This window comes from Pongo abelii, chromosome 3, assembly GCF_028885655.2.
Source record: "Pongo abelii isolate AG06213 chromosome 3, NHGRI_mPonAbe1-v2.0_pri, whole genome shotgun sequence".
Taxonomy (NCBI): domain Eukaryota; kingdom Metazoa; phylum Chordata; class Mammalia; order Primates; family Hominidae; genus Pongo; species Pongo abelii.
The window spans coordinates 204,921,903-204,945,759 of NC_071988.2; the positions used below are offsets into that span (position 1 = coordinate 204,921,903).

Here is a 23,857-nt window from a genome sequence, read left to right on the forward strand (position 1 = left end):
GCTTATTGAGCACTTACCTTGTGCTAGATACTAATGTAAACACTTTATATATGCATTACTTCATTTAATCCTTGGAAAATGCCTGTAAATTGTAGGTACTGTTATTATGCCCTTTTTACAGATGATAAAACCAAGACACAAAACTTGAGTAACTTACCCACCATCATGCGGCTATTTATAGGTGAAGTCTGGATTTGAACTCAGACAGTGTCGTTTCAGAGCGCTTAATAACCAGGCTGAATATGAACATGGTAAGAGGTACTAATGCTGCCTCCAACATATCACTTAATTCAGGCTATAAACTTTTAAATTAGCTTTTTGAAGTAGTTCAGTGGGGGGAAATGGGCTTATAATACAGTTGCTAGTATAATTTGTACAAGTGGCAACTCATCATTTGCATCTGTTCTAATTTTGTGTTTGACAAAGCACTTTTAGAGACATTAGCTCTAGTCTCTAAAAGCTCTAGTTTTGCAACCCTGTTAAAGTAAGTAAGCCATTTTTTTTTAACAGGTCAAGAAAATAACCTGAGGTTTCCTAGGACCACATTACTAGGAAATGATAGACAAGGGACTGATTTTCAATCCAGAATTCTTTCCACTCTACCCACCTGTATTAGGCCAACTTTCATGACTTTTACCGTATCTGTAGACCAGCTTCACTATTTTTCACGTAATAGTTTTCTGGAGATTGATTCTTTGTAACTTTTAAATACCTATTCAGCCTTTCCTAAGCAATAATATACATGAAATAAATGAGTGTGATCCTTTTTTATTAATTGGATACTTATATAACACTTGGTATATTCCAAGCACTTCACTTTAAATATTAACTCATTTAAGTTTCGCAATAACCTGTGAGGTAGATACTATTACCATCCTCATTTTATAGATTAAGAAACCAAAACTGACTTTCAGTAATTCGTCAGGGACACATACCTACTAAGTGGTTAGGTGGAATTTGAACCTTGGCAGTCTGGCATCCCAATTCTGTCCTATTAGCCCCTTAATTTGTTTGATATATTCACTATTTCTCCATTATACAATAAGTATATGAGTATTAAAATCAAAAGTATTTAGCTATGTCTTATCTAAAATGACCTTGCATAAAGACTGTACCATATCAGATTGAAAGATCTCTGTACCTTCTGAATATGAAAGAGAGCACAGTCTGTTGACTTAATTGGATGTATTAGGAACATCGTAATAAGTGTCACTTACTGAATATGCTATATATTGAATATGCTGTATATTGAATATACTGAATATGCTGAATATACTATATATTCAGTGGACACTCACTGAATATACGGTAAGTAACCTGCATAATATTAAATGTAAACCATAAAACAAATGGTGCTTTTTTAAAATTTGGAGACTTCTATTGTTACTAGGAATGTTAAAATTAGTTACCTTTCCTGAAGAATTCCTTTTACAGTGCTCTTGTCATGTGACCACACAATTTCTGCTTAAACATTGTCAGGGAAGACAGCATACAACTTTTAGAGACAGTTTGCTCTCTGTTGTATGGCTCGGTGGGTGGGGAATGTTTCTATATTTGATCCAGAATCTGCTTCACTGACCCCTTCATTTATTTAGGTTTGGTGTTAGAAGATGTTCCATGATTCCTTCCCTCTCCCTACCCCCAGCAGGTTCACACTGCTGATAATGTTTGACATAAGCTAACAATAAAATAGTTTGCATTGTTTGAGAACTGACCAGCTGCCTGTAATCAAACTTGTTTTTATAGTACTTATTAGCAGAGAAGCAGGGCAAGAGGACAGTGTTTCCATGGACATCCAGAAAAGAAATCAGTCTGCAGAAGATCAGCATGATCATGCATATTCGTGTTTGTATGAGCGTATAGTCTCATGCGCAGTAAATGCCCATGTAGCTGTAAAGCAGCAAGACTGGGTTTCTTTTGCTAACTGTGAAAACGCTCTTAGGGTAATTCATCAAGGGATATTCCAAAATGGTTTTGTTCAGGGAATAGTATGATTAGAAAATCTTTATAGTCTCTCAAGATGTCTACTTGAAGGGACAGTGATCATTTATGATCATTTATATGTATAAATCCTGCTATCCACATTAGAAATCAGTCTCTTTCATTAGAGTCATTTTTGTGAGTTAGATTCTTTGGTTAAAACATTTCCTTAATTTTTAATGTTTTAGGTTATATAGGATAAATTCTTTTAAAAAAGAGAGAGAGAGAGAGAGAGCAAAAGAGACAGGAGAGCTAAATGCATCGCTGTCTCTTGTCTCTCATATTGTAACATATTTGTATCTTATAATGATATTCTCCTTTTCCACAGGCATTTCCTATTCAAAACAGGAACAGGGACAACGCCACTGTTCAGTACTGCAACCCCAGGATACACAATGGCATCTGGCTCTGTTTATTCGCCGCCTACTCGGCCACTACCTAGAAACACCCTATCAAGAAGTGCTTTTAAATTCAAGAAATCTTCAAAGTACTGTAGCTGGAAATGCACTGCACTGTGTGCCGTAGGGGTCTCAGTGCTCCTGGCAATACTCCTGTCTTATTTTATAGGTAAGAACAAGTTCTTAGAATTACTTTGTCTGTAAATCAGGGTGTTACATTGTTTTATTACTTGTATTTATTCATTTGGTCTAGAAGTATATTGTGAGGTTATATTTGGTGGGGGTGCATTTGGTAAAAATGTATCATAAATCACAGAGTATTTTCAGTAATTTTCAGCAAATTTAGATACATAGAAAAGCAGGTTTTGTGGGTAGTTCATTTCCGTAAACAGTGAGGTATATTCTTGGACAAAAGCTATAGGGTACATTTGTGTTTGACTTATCCCTTGTGAAACATGGGTAGCTCTGTGGCATTTCATGTATGCAAAATAATTCATGTGCTTGCGGTAATGAACCCTGTGCAGGATTTCCTTCAATGCGTACTCAATAGGGAGCTCTCCACTACTTGTGATATTGCAAGTCTCTCAGCTCACTCAGCCATCTAAATGTAAAACTCATCACTCAGGGCCATCATCTTGCACTCAGGAACACTCTCCAGAGAATTGGGCATCCATAAAGCAATGAATGGATTATATACTCATTCATATATGTGGATTTTGCTTCTCTTCTGATGTAGTATTGATCATGTTTTTCATTTGATAGTAACCCAAATAATGGAAGCTACTAATAGAAGTTGTAAATATTGCTTTTATTTAACCATTTCATAACATATCTGAGCATTCAAACTACTGGAAATTGCTTTTTAAAATGCCAGAAATTACCACATTGTGTTTTGATCTTCTTCTAAGTATAGGAAAAGGCCTAACACATTGAAATGCTAATGGTGTCCACTGAGATAAATCACAGGCTTTGTGGTTTATCCACCAAGAACAATAGCCAGTGATGCATCCTCAAGTTTACAAAGCAATTTGTGATGCCCCATGAAATTCTATAACTGAATAAGAGTATTGCAGAGCTGTATGTAGAATACTATGATGTTTTTGCAGTGGACCAGTATCTTCCACTGGCTACGATACTCCTGTGATGTAATTATGCACTTTGGAAAGTGAAATAACCATTTTGTGTCAGTGTTTAATGGGAAAACAGAATTGTAGAGCATGAAAGAACTTTAGAGACAATTGAGTCAGGGATGGCAACTACGTGACAAGTTATACAGTATTTTTTCCAGTTTTTTGACCACGGAAGACATCATTAATGATTCACAGCACTTTCTCTCCTTAACCCAATTACATGCTGCTTATCTTCGTCAGAGTGCTTCATACAGTACCTCTGATGGCCTCTACCAATCAGTCAGAGGTAAAAGCAAGATGAAACTTTTCTGTTACCTTTCTGTCATTTTTTAATCTAAGTTAACTTTCTCCTTGTAAAGATGGTCAAACCAGATACTGAAGGGGTTGTCTCTTGACCAGGATCACACCCTAGTGAAACAATACTGCTGTTGTTTCATAACACTGAAGGTAAATGAGTAATTTCACAACAAAAATCAGTATTCCAGAGACAGATTTCTAGTATTCGGTTAGAAAATGTATCAGCCATCAAGAGATTCTATTCTAGTTAGCTGTATATATTATTTGTACCTGTCAGAAGTGGGCTGCTAAAGAATTTTAAATGGTTCTGAAATGGACCAGTCATAAATGGGATGTAATAAATTAAGAATATGTATTTGAACTGAACAAGGAGAACACATGGGCACAGGGAAGGAAACAAGACACACTGGGGCCTGTCATGGGGTTGGGTCGGGGGAGGGAGAGCATTAGGTAAAAGCAGCTAATGCACCCTGGGCTTAGTACCTAGGTGATGAGTTGATAGGTGCAGCAAAACCACCATGGCACACATTTACCTGTGTAACAAACCTGCACATCCTGCACCTGTACCCTGGAACTTAAAAATAAAAATGAATATGTGTTTGTTGGGGCTTTTTTTTTTTTTTTTCCCCTAAATGGGGCATACCAGGTAGATAAATATGCAGGGCTGGAATTCAGTGTCAGGTTGACTGGTCAGTCATCCTTTCCGATTGATAACTGCCTGTGTGCTTCTAGTTGTTAAATATTTTGAATATCAATTCTAATGCCATTTAATTTTATTTTCATGGTATGACTAGCAGGAAAAAATAGCATTTTAATATGAGATCAGTCACTGCTACCTGTGAGACTTGTACTCTTTTTAAGGACCCATTAGTGAATATAACTCTCAGACTTCTAAGTAAAAACTCAAAATTTTTCTTTTTTTTTTCATATTGCCTGGTTTTACTTTTTAGTAATTACCAATCTGCCTTATTCCTACTAGTACCATGGTCATAAACCTTCCCTTTGCTTTTATTTTTCCCCACATGGCTACATGCAAATTATCTAGTTAATATACCCATGTAGGGTTTTCAGTTCAACAGATATTTATTGAACATTTGTTTTGATCTAGTTATTGTTCTAGGAATTAAGAAGATACAATCCCAGTGTTATCTAGCAAAAAAATTACTTTTATCTTCAAAGAATTGTCTCATACTTTTATCGCTTTAATTAAGCACATGTATGCTTCAAATTTTCATTGGTCTTCCTACATTTAAAGGACTAACACACTAACACAATGATTTTATTTTTAATCAGGTAAAAAAATTTCATTCCCTCATCAGTTCGCATGGTAAATCTTTTTTGATTAAAGATGTTGCCTTTACCCTTGAAAAAAAGAACAGGACACTTCTCTCAGGGAAGGTTGTCCTTTTCTATTAAGTGTGCATGTAAAGCAGAGAGGGAGAAAAGAGACACTTGCCCATCCAGCCAGATCAGTCTGATAAACCCCAGAATCAATGGGGAAGACCAATGTCATCATGAGATTGACCTTGCAACCTTTAACAGAAATGCAGCCTTCCTTAAACTTTTTCTTCCATTCCCTTAGAATTCCCTTCTCTTACGTTGACTGTTAATATACAGTAAAAGCCTAAGACATTAAAAAAAAAGCTTGAGGAAGTATTTCTTAGAATATTTTTTCTTACCTTCCAGTAAGATAATGAGAACTTACGACAGTGTAGATTTAACATGTCTCTTCTCTAAGGTAAGTTATCTCAGGATAGACAAGGTGAACAGCTTCAGAGGCAAGGAGGGAGGGAGGGAGGGAGGTGGACAGGCTTTGTTGTTTATTTTTTCTATTTCTTCAGAATTTCAGAGAGTAAGTTGGTGTGTGCGTATGTGTTTATTTGATCCAGTTTTGTATTGGTATAAATTTTTTGAAGGATGTTTGCTGTACCACAGAGTAGGCATGTTTTAAATTTTGAAAACCATGACAACTGTCAGTTTATGTAACCACCAATGCTAGTCATTACCTCTATTTATCTATCTATATTTTATTATGCATATTTTTAACTTTTGCCAATCTCTTAGGTTAAAACGTTGTTATTTTGATTTATTACTAGTAGCGCTGACTATCTTCTCATACATTTATTGGCCATTTGTATTTCTCTTTTTGTGTCTGAATAGCCCCCACTTTTCTGCTGGGGCTATTCTCCTTTCTCTTTGATTTAAAAAGGCTATTTTCAATTAAGGAGATGAATTTTTGGTCACATGTTACATACTTTTCCAATTTATTATTAATTTTGGTCATAGTCATTTTTACCGTATTTCATTCAGAAGTTTTAAAGTCATCAAATGTATTTTTTCCTTTATATTTCTGGTTTTCAAGACATATCTGTAAAGTTCTTATTTAATCTAAGTATTAGTTTTTATTTATTTGGTATATTTTTATGTTTTTGAGACAGGTTCTTATTCTGTTTTTTTCTTTAAATTTCTGGCTTTCATGCCATACTTATCTAAGTATTAGTTTTTATTTATTTTTTGTATTTTTATTTTTTCAAGGCAAGATCTCACTCTGTCTCACAGGCTGGAGTGCAATGATGCAGTCATAGCTCACTGCAGCCTCTGCCTCCTGGGATCAAGTGATCCTCCCATATCAGCCTCCCTAGTAGCTGGGACTACAGGCACACACCACCATGCCCAGCTAATTTTTTTTAATTTTTTTGTAGAGACAAGATCTCCCTGTGTTTCCTAGATTGGTCTCGAACTCCTAGGATCAAGCTATCCTCTTGCCTCAGCCTCTCAAAGTGCTGAGATGACAGGAATGAGCTACCACTGCGCCCAGCCCAGAATTTTTAAAAATGTACTTCAGCTTACTCTGGTACTGAATGGGTTTTCAGTAACTATTTTTAAGTTAACATTTTCTTGGCCACTCTGATAGATGTCAGAGGTCCAAATTAGCTCTTCGTTCTAGAAGCTCATAGTCAAGTGATGAGAAGATGCATAAAAACACTCTTTTAACACCATACATGCTTTCATACCAGCTTGATGAGCAAAAAGAGAAGAAAGGCGATACCTATGTTTTGCTGAAGATTTGGGGGAAAGACTTGATCTGGCACCTGATGCATGAACTGGAGCTTTGTTCACCTCATGCCAATGGCTAGTGAGAAAATCACCTTGAGATGAGGTCATCTGACGAACAGCAAGGAAGAAATGCGAAATATCTGCCATGGTGCCTGTGCAGTGCTTACTGTGCCGGGCGTTGTTCTAGAAACTGTATGAATTACCTCATTTAATTTCCACAACAACCTTAGGAGGTTTCTTCTTTTAACAAATTTAATCTGTGGCTTAGAGAGATGGCTCGCCTGAAGGCACACATACAAGGACTCCTACACTATACTGTCTCCCGTGAGGTTTTTTAAGAAGTAAAAATAGAAAAGAAGTTGAAGAGATTTAAGCACAGGAGTGAAAAGGAGTCACATTTATGCTTTTGAAAGATTGCTTCAGTGGCCTTACAGAACACGTAATACAGTGAAAGGAGGTCCAGAGTTGTGCTTTCCAAGCATTTTTGTGCCTAGGAATCACCTGGGGACCTTGCTAAAATGCATATTCTGATTTAGCAGATCCGAAGTGAGAGCTGAGATTCGTTTTTCCAGCAGGCTCTCAGGTGATGCTGCTGAGCTTCTCAGACCACAATGTGAGTAGCACGGGTCTAGGAAATGCTGTCACATGTCCCAATTTCATGATGGAAATGTTCTGTTTCCACGCTGTCCAATTTAGTAGCCACTAGACACATGTGACTGTTGAGCACTTGAAATATAGCTAGTAAGCTGTAGAAACCAAAGTTTAAATTGTGCTATTTTTCATTAAACTCAAACAGCGACATGGGGCTAGGAACTATCATTTGGATAGTACAAGTCTAGACAACCTGTTAGAAAAGTAGCCATAACTGGGAGATCATGAGGCCCTGTTGGGATAGAGGAGCAAGCAGCATTGAGAAACCTTAGCTGATTCATGATAGAATAAATGTGACATGGAACACTTTTACACTGTTGGTGGGACTGTAAACTAGTTCAACCATTGTGGAAGTCAGTGTGGCGATTCCTCAGGGATCTAGAACTAGAAATACCATTTGACCCAGCCATCCCATTACTGGGTATATACCCAAAGAACTATAAATCATGCTGCTATAAAGACACATGCACACATATGTTTATTGCGGCACTACTCACAACAGCAAAGACTTGGAACCAACCCAAATGTCCAACAATGATAGACTGGATTAAGAAAATGTGGCACATATACACCATGGAATACTATGCAGCCATAAAAAATGATGAGTTCATGTCCTTTGTAGGGACATGGATGAAACTGGAAACCATCATTCTCAGCAAACTATCGCAAGGACAAAAAACCAAACACCGCATGTTCTCACTCATAGGTGGGAATTGAACAATGAGAACACATGGACACAGGAAGGGGAACATCACACACTGGGGCCTGTTGTGGGTGGGGGATGGGGGAGGGATAGCATTAGGAGATATACCTAATGCTAAATGACGAGTTAAATGGGTGCAGCACAACAACATGGCACATGTATACATATGTAACTAACCTGCACGTTGTGCACATGTACCCTAAAACTTAAAGTATAATAATAAAATTTTTTAAAAAAGAATAAATGTGATATGATTTCACCTGTCCCAGTTTTTAAAAATCAAATGTACGTATGGTAAACTTCTTTCAGTGGAGTCACGTTATGATTTTTCTTTGGATTACTGAGCCTCCAGTTAAAATCCTGCTCTAATCCATTAACCTTTTGAGTTGCTGTGCCTTTATGCAACAAAAATTCTACTGATTTCTAACCACAAATGTTAGGTTCAATGATTACAGTTAGTGATACAGACCTACCCAAAGAAATACCTGTTGCACTTCTCTGGGCCCTGATATACTCATTCTTCTTTTTTTGGCTCTGAAATTAAAAAAAAAAAAAAAAAGATGAGCAATAACCACCAGTTGTTCACCAAAGAATGGCAAAAAGGAGAAGAGTCTATGTTCTGCTTCTGTTCACAGTTACACAATGGGTAGGAGTCTTGATACTGTTCTTTGCTCACAGAAAGCTCTTTTTTCTGGGTAGAAGATAACCTGAAATGTCAACATTATACACATAGAAAAATGGCCAAAAATCCCTCATGAAGCATAAACATTATTAAAGCATTGCTACATGCAAATCATAATAAATGCTTGGGATGACGCCAATTAAACTGCAAAAAAAAGCCACTCAAATCAGACTTCAAATAACACCGTTATAGACCTTTAATTTCACGAGCATCTCTGTGCACTGCTAGGCAGAGTCAGAGAATTTCTCCATGTACAGTAGCACCAAAGGTATTTGTACATGAACTTTTTAAGGAACACCAGAGAAAACAGTATTATCAGACTATATTGTGGTGGTATATTTTCTCAATTGTCTTGCCCTTTTGGCCAGGTTTTTCCTAACCAATAATTCATTTGACAACAGAGTGTTTTAAATCACAGCTTTATTGAGACCCAGTATACATACCGTGTGATTTATCCATTTAAATATACAGTCCAATGGTGTTTAGTGTTACATGTCCACAGAATTTTGCAGCTGCCATCACAGAACATTTCTCTCACCTCCCAAAAGAATCCCTGCATCCTTTAACAGTCACTCCCTGTCACCTCCCAACACCCAGTCAATACCCAATAGTTTTTTTATCCCCACAAAAATGTTTCCATAAAAATCTGAAATTTTTAAGGGACTGTTTTGCTAACTAATTGCCCAATGAAAACAAATAGCTTAGCTTTGTTTTTCTTACGAGCTCCTGACAAGTATAGCAAACCAGAGAGCTACTCAAATTTTTACTATTCCTTTCATTTAAAAAATACATATGTAGTTATTTCTTTCCTTTGAACAGCTGCTACCAACTGATTTCTAAAATACGTGTTGTCATATGCCTGCTAAAAAGGCTGTTTAACAACATAAGGATTCCCTAGATCTGGCAAAACATAACCTGTCGAATCCAGGTTCATTGCAGTTATGATTCCTTAGCAGTTGTCTGTCCTACTTCTAGGCCTATTTGCATTTTATGAACATTTTTACCTCTCTGTGTACCTTGAAATTGATTATGGTAGTAGCTGTATATATGCAGCTCAGGGTCAGAAGGGAAAATATGCCAGCCCTTTGTGCTTCATGAAAAATCAACCATTTAACTATATATGGCAAAATAAAATGTGTTTGACATTCTTTTTTCTTTTTGGACATGTCTTTGTAGTAAAAGTGCTGTTTTATAATGTTCTAGAACACAGCCAAGCAACGAATTACATACCATTTTCCACTGCAGCTTCTTCCCTTCACTCTGAGTTGCCTTATATTCAGAAAATGCATTTTTGTCTGAGATGGTATGGAAGCATTTTAATACTAACATGATTTCATCACATTGTAGGAAAAAAATGTGTTGCCTATATTTTAGAGGATGGAAAATTGTAAGACTAAAAATTTAGAATCAGTTTTTCAATATTTTATTTTATTCTTGAATCCTTAAGGACATATTTAAGCCTGATTCAATGGTGATTAAAGACTCAGAATAAAAGAATTTACGAGTATGGAAAGCAAGCTCCTCCTCTCCCCACAAACATAATTTATTTTCCTCTTAGTTTGATATGAGGTCAGCTTTAAAGTAAATAACATATGAAAATAATACACTTGGCCGGGCACGGTGGCTCACACCTGTAATCTCAGCACTTTGGGAGGAGGCCAGGAGTTCAAGACTAGCCTGGCCGGCACGGTGAAACCCTATCTCTACTAAAAATACAAAAAGTTAGCCAGGCATGGTGGCACGCACCTGTAGTCCCAGCTACTCGGGAGGCTGAGGTAGGAGAATCGCTTGAACCCGGGAGGCAGAGGTTGCAGCGAGCAGAGATTGCGCCACTTTACTCCAGCCTGGGCAACAGAGTGAGACTCTGTCTCAAAAAAAAAAAAAAAGAAAAGAAAAGAAAAGAAAACACTTAAACACATTGTGTTAACCATTTAAATATATGGATCTCTCTGACATGAGCAATATTCAAAGACAGAACAATAAGAAATACCTTTAAAGTCAGCTTACCTCCGCTTTATGCTAGATATAAATATCTTATTCATGAAATATAGTGAAGTTTTCTCTGTTTTAAGCTATCATTTTTGCAAAATGTAGCAACATCTCCTAACGACAAGTGGAAAGCATAATACAATATTTACCACTTTACTGCTACGTTGCATAAATGTTTAATTGGTGTTGCATATGTCATTTGCTTTTACATTAGTGGTACTAACAGCGGCATGTTCAGAGAGAAATGTCTGCATAGAGAGGAGTGAAAGAAAAGTAAATGGCATACATGAGGTTAAAAAAAACTTGACAAATTATTAGGAATTTTAGAAGTGAATTCAGCATAAAACCTTTAAGTTTCATGGAATCTATATCAAACAAAGGTTTCATCCTAGAATATAACAGATCAAATAAAATTTAAATTTGTATAGAGTTTGTCGTTCCCACATCATCTTAGAATGTCTACAGACTGCTCACCTTGTCCCTTTTCCTTAAAAATAAGATTCCAAAGCCAGACGTAGTGGCACACACCTGTAGTCACAGCTTTCTGGGAGACTGAGGCAGAAGGATCACCACTTGAGCCTAGGAGTTTGAGGCTGTAATGCCTGATGATCATGCCTGTGAATAGCCACTGAACTCCAGCCTGAACGACATAGCAAGAGCATCTCTAAAAAATAAAAAATAGATTTAAAAAAATTCCAGTTTCTTCTTTAGTGACTTTAGTAAATATAACACCTGTCAGAAAAGGAACTGACCATTCATTCATCCGTCATTCATTCAACGTTTATTTATCAGGTGACTACCATGGGTCAGACACTGTGACAGAGACAGCAGTGAAAATACATTCCTTGCCTCTTAGAGATTATATTCTTTTGTAGAATGCAAACACTGAGTAATTAATTACAGTTATAGTAACTATTTGAAAAGGAGAAAGGTAGGAAACTAAGAGAGTGCATAAAAGACAGAACTTTAGTGAATCTGAGCATTCAAGATTTTCCTGCTAAGGCCTGAATAATAACTCAGATTGTGTGTTTTGACAAATGCTGATGTAGGGACAGATTCTAAGTGTTACCACTTAAACCTAAATGTGACCCAAAAATATCAGCTGTCAGGGTATTACAACTAATATATTGTGATATAATGAAAAGAAAATGTATCCATGTGTTAGGGAAAAATGTTATTTTTTTTTTTTTAGTTTTCATTATTGACTTAGTTTACCTAGAGCCCAGTGTTGCAGTTAACATCTAGAAGTAGAAATGTCACTTTGGAAATTTGGGGTAACTAGATCTAAAATTGCCACAAGAATCCCATAGTCTCTTTCTGTTTGTTCCTTTCTCTTAATTTCAGATAACATATATGCATGCTTTAAGAATTTTATTTACAAAGAATTTCCAAAAAAATGTTTTTAAAAACTGGTTAAGGAAAAGATATCTCTGACTTCTTTCCATTCATGAGTACTGAATCTGTTTGGAAGAAATTAAATACATACAGACGTGTGTGTGTATCCGACATCGCAAAAGCTGTTTGGAGATAAGCGTCATGTTGCCCTGTGTTTGATAACTAAGGAGGTCAGCACGTCTCATTTTCATGATTGAGTTGTGCCTAAAGGTGCAAAGAATCTTACTCTGAGGCCCCCCATTGTGCATCTTCCCATTGTACATTCTATACAGTGACTCGAAGAACAAGTATGTTTTTTTAGCTAGATCCACCTCTGTATAATACTAAGATATTTTCTGAGAAAAGATTTCATGTTATTAATGATAAGAACTTCCAGTCCTTCTGTTACCTGTTACATTTTATCGTGGTGACTTATCCGGGAGGGAATTAATACTCCTCTTCTGGTGGCTGTCCATCAGCCAGCCTGGCATGACATTGGCTGGCTCTGTCCTGAGATTGTCTTATCACCCTAATACTGTAGCCACTGGCTGATCCTTTCTGTTTTCTCCTCCACTGGGGAACCCATTCTCTTTATCACTCTCAATAAGCCTCCACCTGCCACTGAAGGACAGGAAGCCTGTCACATATTATCCTGCGTTTCCCAGAGAGACGGAAGGATATCCAAGGCTACCTAGAAGATTACTGCATAGAATTTGTAGAATATGGGGCTCTTGGTTTTGAGAGAAAATTATGCAGGTGGTTTTGCAGATTTCAGATTTTTGCTTATTTTTTCATGTATCTCCTTTTAATTTCTAATATCAAAGTCAATTTCATTAAACTTAGCTATTTTTGAATATCTTTTCTAAATACTGAATTCACAAAGATGAGTAAGAAGTAATCTTTATCACAGTGATCTCACAATCTTATGTGACAAAATATAATTTCAAATTTGTATACCATAGTGCAATTTATTTTTAAAATACTGTTAATAAGTATAGACTCTCAAAGCAGCCAGATTTGCATTTGTATCTCACCTTTGTCACTTAATAACTATGTAATCTTGAACAGGGTAGTTAACCTTCGTAAACCTGAATTTCTTCATTAATATAAACAAGTTTCGAAATAGTACAGCTATGGGGAAAATTGAATAAAGTAATGTACCTGGCAAAATGTAAGTGCTCAGTTAATTTTAGCTCTTCTTCTTCTTCTTTATAACAACCTGGTAAATTTTAAGTACTATTATCCACACTTTTTTAAAAGAAAAATCTTAGGCCCAGAAAATCAGTGACTTGTCCAGTCAGCAAGTCCTTTAAAAGGAACCATAATCTAGGTCTCCTTATTTTAAGTCCAGAACTTTTCCCACTATATCATAGGGCATTGTTTCTCCTAAGGTTTAAGAATTTATAGGTAGAACATGAACTGAAGAATAAATAACAATGAAAGACAAAATGAGAAATGAATTCCATTTTGAATTCTTATTTTGTTGTATCAGATTATGTCATGAGGAAGGTCTCAGCAGATGTTAGCCATCTCTCACACTTGCCTTTAACCTCTCTTTTACAAATGAGAGTAATTTTGAGCCGGGCGTGGTGGCTCACACCTGTAATCCCAGCATTTTGGGAGCCTGAGGCAGGCGGATCACGAGTTCAGAAGATTGAGACCATCCTGACCAACATGGTGAAACCCCAGCTCTACTAAAATACAAAAAATTAGCCGGGCCTGGTAGCGCGCACCTGTAGTCCCAGCTACTCGGGAGGCTGAGGCAGGAGAATTGCTTGAACCCAGGAGGCGGAGGTTGTGGTGAGCTGAGATCGTGCCACTGCACTCTAGCCTGGCAATAGAGCAAGACTCTGTCTCAAAAATACATAAATAAGAGGAATTTTGCTGATTTCTATTCATATCAAGATACACTGATTTTTCCCTTAAGGTAATACAGAATTTCCTTTAAAAATAAATGTATTAAAATTTTAAGCCAATCACTTAAAAAGGAAGTATATAAATGTAAAATACTTACTTACAAAATAATACTATAGAAGGTTCACAATTATAAAGGTGATCAGCACATTTTTACAAATACAGGAATCACTGCCGAGGGAACTGAAAATGCTGTGGGGCTTTTCCACTGGGTTTCCCAATTTTATTCCGGATCCTTAATCTTTTTGTTAACTACATTTCTAGTTTTAACAAGCTAATTGCATGATATAGTTAGTAAGCCTATATGAGTTACATATAATTTGTTTATAAAACCTAACTATATTGTTTCAGTCATTTCAAATAATCATAAATTTTACATTTTCCATTTTTAGAGTAATGATATTTTTAGATGCCTTTTTTTACTTCTTCAAATACATTCTTCATGATCTTGGAAAAGAGTCACATAAAGAGAAGCATTGCATGTTTAAAATGAGAAAGTGGGCCATTTATTTTTAGGAAAGGAGACTGAGACCACCAAATACAGAAGCAGGCTGGCAGTGTGAGCAAGTCTCCCAGGGATCAGAGACTGCAACTTCCTCTGTGTTTTGCTTTGAAATATATTTCCACAAATGCTCCATAAATATTCATTAATAATGGTTAAGTTAGGAATAACTAAGGAAAACTGCTCTCCGAGTGATCCCAGATGAAGAGGGAGCAAACGGAGCGCAGGCTTCATAAGAACGTTTTTCTCCTCTGCCTGAGGAGTAAGATGAGACACTCATGGGAGACTGATGTGATCTGTCCAAATAACCCTTACCTACAAGGTGCTGCAGGCACCCAGAGTCTGTGAGTGGGTTCCACAGCCCTCTTCTCACAGCCAGCCGAACTTGATAAGGCAGATACCCACATTTTCTTTGTTGATTGAATGATAAACAACAAATCACATGAGCTGGTTGTGCCTGCATTACTGAAGGATCATTGATTCTGTTTCAAGTTTCCTCTTGACATACATGTGCACCTGTGCAAACACGCACACGTATACACACACTCACGAATCAGTGTCTGTCTCGAATGTAACACCTTGGAGAACTGGACTATTACATAGGAGCTGTTTTTCTGGATTTTGCCATGTTTTAATATACTGACTTTCTTCTAAGGATCTCCATATTTCAATAGTTGGATCTTTCAATAATGGTGATTACAATGCCTTAAAATTTCAAAGAATTGTAATTTTCAGTTTGTATATTTTACCATTTTTTAAAAAGCCAAAACAAGTGAAGAAATAATTTTATGCTTGAGTAAGTCAGTAGCATACGTAAACATTTGTCACATAAAAGTAGTATGCAGTTCTTTTTTTTTGAGACAGAGTCTTGCTCTGTGACCCAGGCTGGAGTGCAGTGGCACCATCTCAGCTCACTGCAACCTCCACCTCATGGGTTCAAGCGAATCTCCTGCCTCAGCCTCCCAAGTAGCTGGGATTACAGGTGTGCTCCACATGCCTGGCTAATTTTTGGGATTGTAGCAGAGGCAGAGTTTTGCCATGTTGGCCAAGCTGGTCTCAAACTCCTGACCTCAAGTGATCCACCTGCTTCGGCCTCTCAAAGTGCTGGGATTACAGGCGCGAGCCACCACGCCTGGCCTATGTATGCAGTTCTTAAAGCTGTTATGGGAGAAAGGAATCCAAATGAAAATTGAGTGAGTACTGCAAGCCTTTGAATAATGAGATAGATCTATTGGATTTCAATGGCAAAGCTGCAGGTAACTCACTAATGAATCGTCTGTTACATACATTTCACAATAACAGCAAATTCAATATTTTGGGAAGCAGGGAATAACCCACAATCATGTAAATGATTTCATTCTGTATTTTGAATGTTATTGAAATAAGTCCTCTTACCATACTCTTCAATATTGACAAGTATTATCTCAAAAATTCTCTAGCTTATAGGTAATGGCTGACCCCTTTGGGCAGCTGATCGTGATGGTTAACACTTTGTTCTTTCCATTAGATTGAGGGATGAATCCTTCTTTTATTCAGAGAACAGACCCTTTAAACAAGAGAAAACTAATGAAACATCAGGAAAACGGTCTGTTTTAGAAATTCTAACTTAATTCTCTCTGTGACAGAAGCAACAGCTTGATTTTCGTCTTGTCAGCTTCAGCATTGGCTGTCAAAGGCAGCTCTGGAATTAGCATTTCCTGAGCCGCATCCATAGGTGTCTTACACTGCATCCACGTAGTTCAGAAAGAAAAAATGCAATGAAACTTTAAAGTAGAATTGTTTAATGTTATCATTTATAAAAGAATATGAGTCAAATATCCTGGCAGAAACAAACCTTCAAAGCTAAATCTCTGTGTGTTCCCATCAAGGCATTTTGATAGCCAATATGATTCTTTTTTCCCATTAATTGCATTATGCCAAGAAAGGATGGAAAAGAAAAACAGCATAGAAATATAAAATATTGGCAGCCATTCTGTATCTCCCTCCAAACCTGTTCGTTCATAAAGTCTACACTTTCAGAATGTTATCTTGTAATGCAAAGAGGAACTTGCTATATCAAATGTTAGTTCTTTTGAATATAAATATCCTACAGTTGACAGAGTAATTTTGTTTTCCTTAATGACAACTAGAATGCATATTAATATGAAAGCTTTCAAAAGAAATATTGATTTAAAATAACAATATTTGGGTCAGCATGATATAGAGTATTGAAATAATATTAGCCTTAAAAGTTAATAACAAATAATAATGAATTAGAATGCCAAAATATTGCCCAACACATTCTGTCAACATGTATATGAACACAGCAGGAAATCCAAAACAAAAGCTAATTTATGGAGAACTGTGTGTTCCTAACGACAGTTTAGACCAGTAGGGGTCCAAGTTACAAACTGCAGTCTTCACATGCGATACTTTCATTTTACATTGAAAGCTTGGTTGCACTCTGGATACATGTAGCCAATCAAATGATTGCCCTATATTTAAGAGTATTTTTCTTATTTTTTTCTGTGAAATCTGATTATTAGCACATGAAATACTGTGCATCGTGTATATTTATGTGTTCATGAAATTGATACATAAAATGAAACAATTCTGCATTCAAAACCCAAGATATCCAAGGAATCGTATGTATAACATGATAGTTTGACTCTATGCAATGTAGTTTTAAAAATCAAAATCAAGAACAACACTGGTATTCTAATGTGTTGACATCTTATTGATGCCAGATATTTTTCCCTATGCTCAATAATTTAGCCTAAATATTTATATTTTAAAATATATTAACATCATAGAATATAAATCTGGAAGAGACCTTAGAGGTCATCTAGTGCAAACCCTTCAGATTTTCTTTGTAAATGAGAGAGCCAAGCCTTGGAAAGATCCAGTAACTTGCCAAAGTTCCACAATTATTTAGAGCCAAAATTCAGACAGGGACTCCAGTCTTTTAATACAAACAAAAGGCCCCACAAGATGCAATAGACAATCTGTGTTGAAAACAATGCACTTACCTATGTAATGTCAGACTCTGATTTTATTTTCTGCAACTTAATATGTTCCTAATGAATCTTTCTCAGAAAGATTCCTTTTGGAAGTGTGCCACAGTGAATGTGAAGTGAATTGCAAGAAAGGGAAACTCTAGATCCTTGCTTGCTTAGATGAACTTTTGAGGTTTGGGAGACTAAACAAAATGGAATGGCAGACATTTTCAGCATGGTATTTTTAAAGTCAGTTTTTCTTATCAGACTCTCTTTCCCATATTGCCTCATCCTCTTTGTCTTTGTGAGAATGTTCACTTGATCTTGTAATATTAAACAGCATTTAGCCAACCCTGGCAGGCCCTCCAAGCACACTACTCTGTGTTGCCAGAACCTTAGAGCACACTCCTCAGGGTTCTGGTGGCACACGCCACCTTCAGGTGACTGATGGCTGGGTGCTTGCGTCTGTGTTCCCTTCACAACATCCCCTGTAATTTGCTCCAAGGTTCTGGCAATCGCTGGACTATGTCACCAGCTGTCATCACCCCTCCTTCCCATCCATTTTTGGCAGGATCTGGGAACTCAAGCATGCCAGTAGAAATAATAGTAGCTGTGGTAACAACTTCAGTGGCATGGTCCCCAGAGACGAGATCAAAATTTGGCACCTTTTTTTCTCAACATAGAGCTAAAAATGGCACTGAATTTGTTACTTGGTGGTATATAATTTTCTTTAATTACATATTTTTGGTTTCAGGTGTTCCACATGCTGGCTTTTAAGTGTCAAACCAACACATACGGGTTAAAAACAATGGCATGCCCCCTTTTTATTTTATGGGGAGGAGGTGAAATAACTATAATACCAAGGATTCTGTTCATCTCCAGCCTTGGGAAATAAAAGGAATGCATGCTGTAATTTCTCTCGCTTTAATGGTCTTTGTGTGTGAAAAAAAATTCCTTCATAAAATTTTACTGATAAATCTTTATTAACATATTGTCTCAAAATTATTTCAATTAATAAGGTTTTTTCTTGATTATTGGAAAAATCTACAGAAATACACTAAGAGTTTATAGGATGTTTAATTACATAAGAAAGATTTAATTTTTAACATCTTAAAATGGTTACAGTTCATGAATACCACAAGACAGTCTAAAAAGATGCAGTCTAGAGTAGCCATTTGACTGTTAGTAACGTAGGTTTGACCATGATCAATGACTTAATATCCATGTTAGTCACTCCTGAGTTGATATGACTATAATTTTTTTTTCTCATTGACTTGGGTGATAGTATAAAAAGTATACTCATTAATTTTATAGATGACAAATGTCAGATGTTACAACTTACTTTAAAGGGATTCCTGTGGTACTTCAAACTTTACTAAAGACAAAACAAATGGTTTTTATCTTCATCATTGTTTTGTTTTCTGGGTTTCTTTTTTCTGTTCATGATATCAGTGACTTCACTGCCCAGGCTAAAGTGATATCATGAACAGAAAAGAGAAACCCAGAAAGCAAAACAATTATGAAGATAAAGACCATTTATTTTGTCTTTAGTAAAATTCGAAGTACCAGAGGATTTCTAGGTAGGTCTAGTAGAAAAATGTAAAGTTTGAAGTATAGCCCAGTCAGGAAAGAACTCAGTGTTAAGAGATAACATATTTCAAAGTCATCCATTCACATGGAATTGGAAGTTGATATTATAAAAGTGGTTAACATGAAAGGAGGGTCAAGGAAGGACTTTGGCAAATGTCTATATTTTGGGGAATACATGGAGGGACGCATTGTATAAGTCAGAGGTAGGCAGGTTATGAAGTGGTAAAAACAACCCTAAAAACCTGAATGGCCGTTATCAGTTTGTAATTGCAGCTGGGCCCAACTTAGCTGGGTGCCTCTGCCTCACAGTCTGTAAGGTTACAGTCAAACTACAGACTGGGGCTGCTGTTTCACCTGAAGGCTCAACTGGTGCTGCAGGATGTGCTTCCAAGCTCACACACGTGGTTTTTGGCAGACTACAGTCTCTTACCACATGGGCCTCTTTATGAGGCTGCCTCATGATATGACAGCTGGTTTTCCCTATGGAAAGCAGTCCAAAAGAGAGAGAGAAAACAACCAAAAAAGAAGCTGAAGTCTTTCGTAACCTAAGCTCAAAAGAGACATTCCATTATTTCTGCCGTATGCTTTCCATTGTAAGCAAGTCACTAAATCAAGCCTAAACTCAAGGGGAGTGAATTATACAAGGGTGTGAATACCAGAAGACAGGGCTTATCTGGGGCCATCTCGGAGGCTACCTACTGCAGTGGCTTAACATGACGGTTTATTTTTGCTTAAGCTACATGTGCAGGGTGGTTCTTGTCAAGGGGGTTCTGCTCACTCAAGGACCTAGACTTAACAGAAACAGTACTCAGCACATTTGCATGATTACTGCATGGGAATGCAACACATTACATATTGGTTCTTAAATCTTCCTCACAGAGGTAAGACATACTACTTTTGCCAACATTTCTTTATCTGAAGCAAAGTTATAAGGCTTCAGAAGAGCGGGGAAGAGTAACTCCAATATATGTCCAGGAGAACTTGGTTACTTGTGAATAGCCTTTACTTGTGAATAGCCTGTAAGACTTCCACAGAATGATTTAAGGAGAACAACTGGGAACCCCCAGAGAGCTGGGAAGAGAACCAGGAGAATTATGAAAGGAAAATAAAGTATTGACGATGGGTGGCTAATAATGCCCAGTACTCTTGAGATATAAACAGGATGAATATTGGCATGAGGCTACTGGATGTGGCAATTTAAGAGATACCGACTGGGGATGGCAACTCACTCCTGTAATCCCAGCACTTTGGGAGGCCGAGGCGGGTGGATTGCTTCAGGTCAGGAGTTCAAGACCAGCCTGATCAACATGGTGAAACCCCGTCTCTACTAAAAATATAAAAATTAGCTGGGTGTGGTGGCGGGTGCCTGTAATCCCAGCTACTCAGGAGACTGAGGCATGAGAATAGCTTGAACCCAGGAGGTGGAGGCTGCAGTGAGCCAGGATTGCGCCACTGCACTCCAGCCTGGGTGATAGGGCAAGACTTCATCTCAAACATACATACATACATAAAAATAAAAAAATTAAAAAAGAGATACCCATAACTGTGAGAAAGATTTTAGTACAGTAATGAGAACATCAGTTAAAGTGAGGAGAAAAGAAGTGTGTGCTGAGGAAGTATATATTGTGGTTCTTCTTTTGAGATACCTGGTAGTAAAGGGAAGGAGAGGAATTAAGCAATAATTTGAAAGAAATCAGAATTAAGAAGCCCTTGAAAATCCTGATTCTGTAAGTAAGCATGACATTTATACCCCAAACATTGCTTTTTCATCTCTTCTAAACCATTTGTAAACATGCTTAAGTTGAAGGAGAAAACACAGAGACCTTCAGTGTACAGTCGGATACAGTAAGATGCTGGTCACTTCATACCGTCTGGGTTAAGTTTCCCACTTTGTGTCACAATCCCATTTCTTCATCTTAACAACAATGATTTTCTGCAGGGTGACAGGTTATAATAGTTTTTGTTTTTAATTCTGGTAAGAAACACACAACATAAAATTTATCATCTTACACATTTTTAAGTGTATAGCTCAGTAGGATTAGCATTGTTGTGCAACAGATTTACAAAATATTTTTATAGTATGAAACTAAAATTCTGTACCTATCAAACAACAACTCTCCATTTCTCCATCCTCCGAAACCCTGGTCATCACCATTCTACTTTAAGATTCTATGACTTTGGCTACTTCAGATAGTCCATGCAAGTGGAATTATACGGTATTTGTATTTTTATAACTGACTGACTTCATTTAACATAAAGTCCTCAAGGTTTGCATGTCGCATTATATAGCATGTGACAAGATTTCCTTTTTAAGGCAGAATACTCTTCCATTGTGTGTATATACCACATTTTCTTTATCCATTCATCCATCGATGGGCATTTGGGTTGCTTCCACCTCTTGACTATTGTGAATGATGCTGGTATGAACATGAGTGTGTAAATATCTCTTCAAGACCTTAATTTCAGTTCTTTCGGGTATGTAGCCTGAAGCGGGATTGCTGGATCATATGGTATTTCTATATTTAATTTTTTTGTGGAATCACCATATTGTTTTCCATAGTGTTTGCAACAAAATGTTGCAATCCTAGCCAACAGCACACAAGGGTTTCCATTTCTTTACATTTGTGCCAAGACAAATCATAATGTTTTTAAACTAAAAATCAATTTGGGAGGGCCATGAGCTGACAGTCATCACCACATACATGAATTTGTTTAATCGTATTGCTTTCCTCCTTAAAGTTTGCACTTCCTGAGATTTGCACTTCCTGAGATTTGCACTGAGGAAAGTCTTTCCTCACTCTTTCCTTTTCCTGCCACCTGGTGGAGTCATGTGCCCTTCTGTACTGTCTTCACTCTCATCTGCATTTATTTGTTACCTCTTCGGGCTGGAGCACAGACCATCACAGTTGCCTCACCTGCAACATCATGGAAAGAAAAGCCTGCTAGCCTTATGGAGGAAACCACTTTTAGAGAAGATTTAGGGAGGGTAAAAAAATGTATGTTATTTTTAGCTACGCTGGGTGTTAGATGGATTACTTTTAAATTTTTTTTTTTTGAAACAGAGTCTCATTTTGTCACCCAGGCTGGAGTGCAGTGGCATGATCTCGGCTCACTGCAACCTCCGCCTCCCAGGTTCAAATGATTCTCCTGCCTCAGCCTCCCAAATAACTGGGATTACAGGCACCTGCCACTACACTTGGCTAATTTTTGTAGTTTTAGTAGAGACTGGGTTTTGCCATGTTGGTCAGGCTGGTCTCAAACTCCTGACCTCAGGTGATCCGCCCACCTCAGCCTCACAAAGTGCTAGGTAGGATTACAGAGGTGAGCCACCGCGCCCTGCCTAGGTAATTTTTATTTAAGTATACTATACATTTAGAAAAGTGTATGGATCACAATAAGTGAACACACCATTGGAACCACCTCCCAGATAGAATGTGAGCAGCACTCTAGAAACCTCTAGGGACTGTACCAGCCACTACCTGTTCCTTCCTTCCCAGAGGTCATCACCGTGGTGACTTTCATTCTTCTCAGTTGATTTTACCTGCCTTTGAACTTTATATACATGAACTTATACAGTATCCACTTTTTTTGTGTGACTGCTTTCTTTTGCCCAACATGAGGCTTGTGAGATTCATCTATATTGTTGTGTCTGCCAGCAGTTCATTCCCTAACGCTGCTGTGTAGAAGTCCATTGTATATCTGGACTATAATTTGGTTTTCCATTCTACTGCTGGCAGATGTCCAGTTTGGGGTTGTTTCCAGTTTGGTGCTATTACAAATAACGCTTCTGTGAACATTCTTGCTCATTCCTTTTGTTACTATGTGGATACATATTTCTATGGGATATACAGACAGACTTTTGTAGATGCACTGGGGACTTCACCACCATTTCTGAGATTTTTAATATGAGAAAATACATCCCAATTGCCAACAACCAACTTAAAAATTATCTTGCAAAATATTCCCATTTATAGTTGGTAAAAATCTTGTATTTACCAGTCTTAACATTTGGACAACTTCTGATTATATTTACCTCAAGGCGCAAATATAAGCATTCTTTCTACAAAAAAAGAAGATAATGGACTTCAAGGTTTTTTAAATTGTGAAAAACACACTGATAAATATATATGTCAGATAGGCAGTATTGCTGTCATCCACAAATTTCATTCTGCCTTGGATAACATTTTGGATATGAATCCAGGCCCTTTCACTATTATATTCACCTAGAAATACATGGAAATGACATAAAACTAAGAAGCATAATAATAGACATAAAAATTTTTCATGATTAAATCTACATGATTATTTCTATAACCTTAAAATTCACAACTATAATGCTTACTTTTGTACTTTTATAACTTTTAAATTGTTGTTTTTTAAGAATCTTGGAGTTAAACAAAATAGCCTGTTCTTAATTTCATTACTATCATCATCATATTACTGTAAAACTTCAGTTTCAGACAGAATAGTGGGAAAGCACTGCGTAGAACGGTGCCCAGGACACATAGATGTTACCTAGTGATATCCTCGGCCCCAGCCCCCCAGTACTGCCCCAGCCTGCAGTGTCCTGGATGTAGTAGAGAAGTATTATCGTAGCCTGTGTCCACACACAAGC

General features: G+C 37.1%; 1 protein-coding gene across 30 annotated transcripts in view; it reads left to right on the forward strand.

Annotated features, from left to right (window-relative positions):
- Positions 1-23,857, forward strand: part of TENM3 (teneurin transmembrane protein 3) — a 2,759,728-nt gene that overhangs the window by 2,578,707 nt on the left and 157,164 nt on the right. For all 30 annotated transcript variants that reach the window (XM_054553580.2, XM_054553583.2, XM_054553584.2 and 27 more), the window contains one exon: positions 2,309-2,547. In XM_054553580.2, the coding sequence (XP_054409555.1) occupies positions 2,309-2,547 (239 nt within the window). The remainder of the gene's footprint in view (positions 1-2,308; positions 2,548-23,857) is intronic.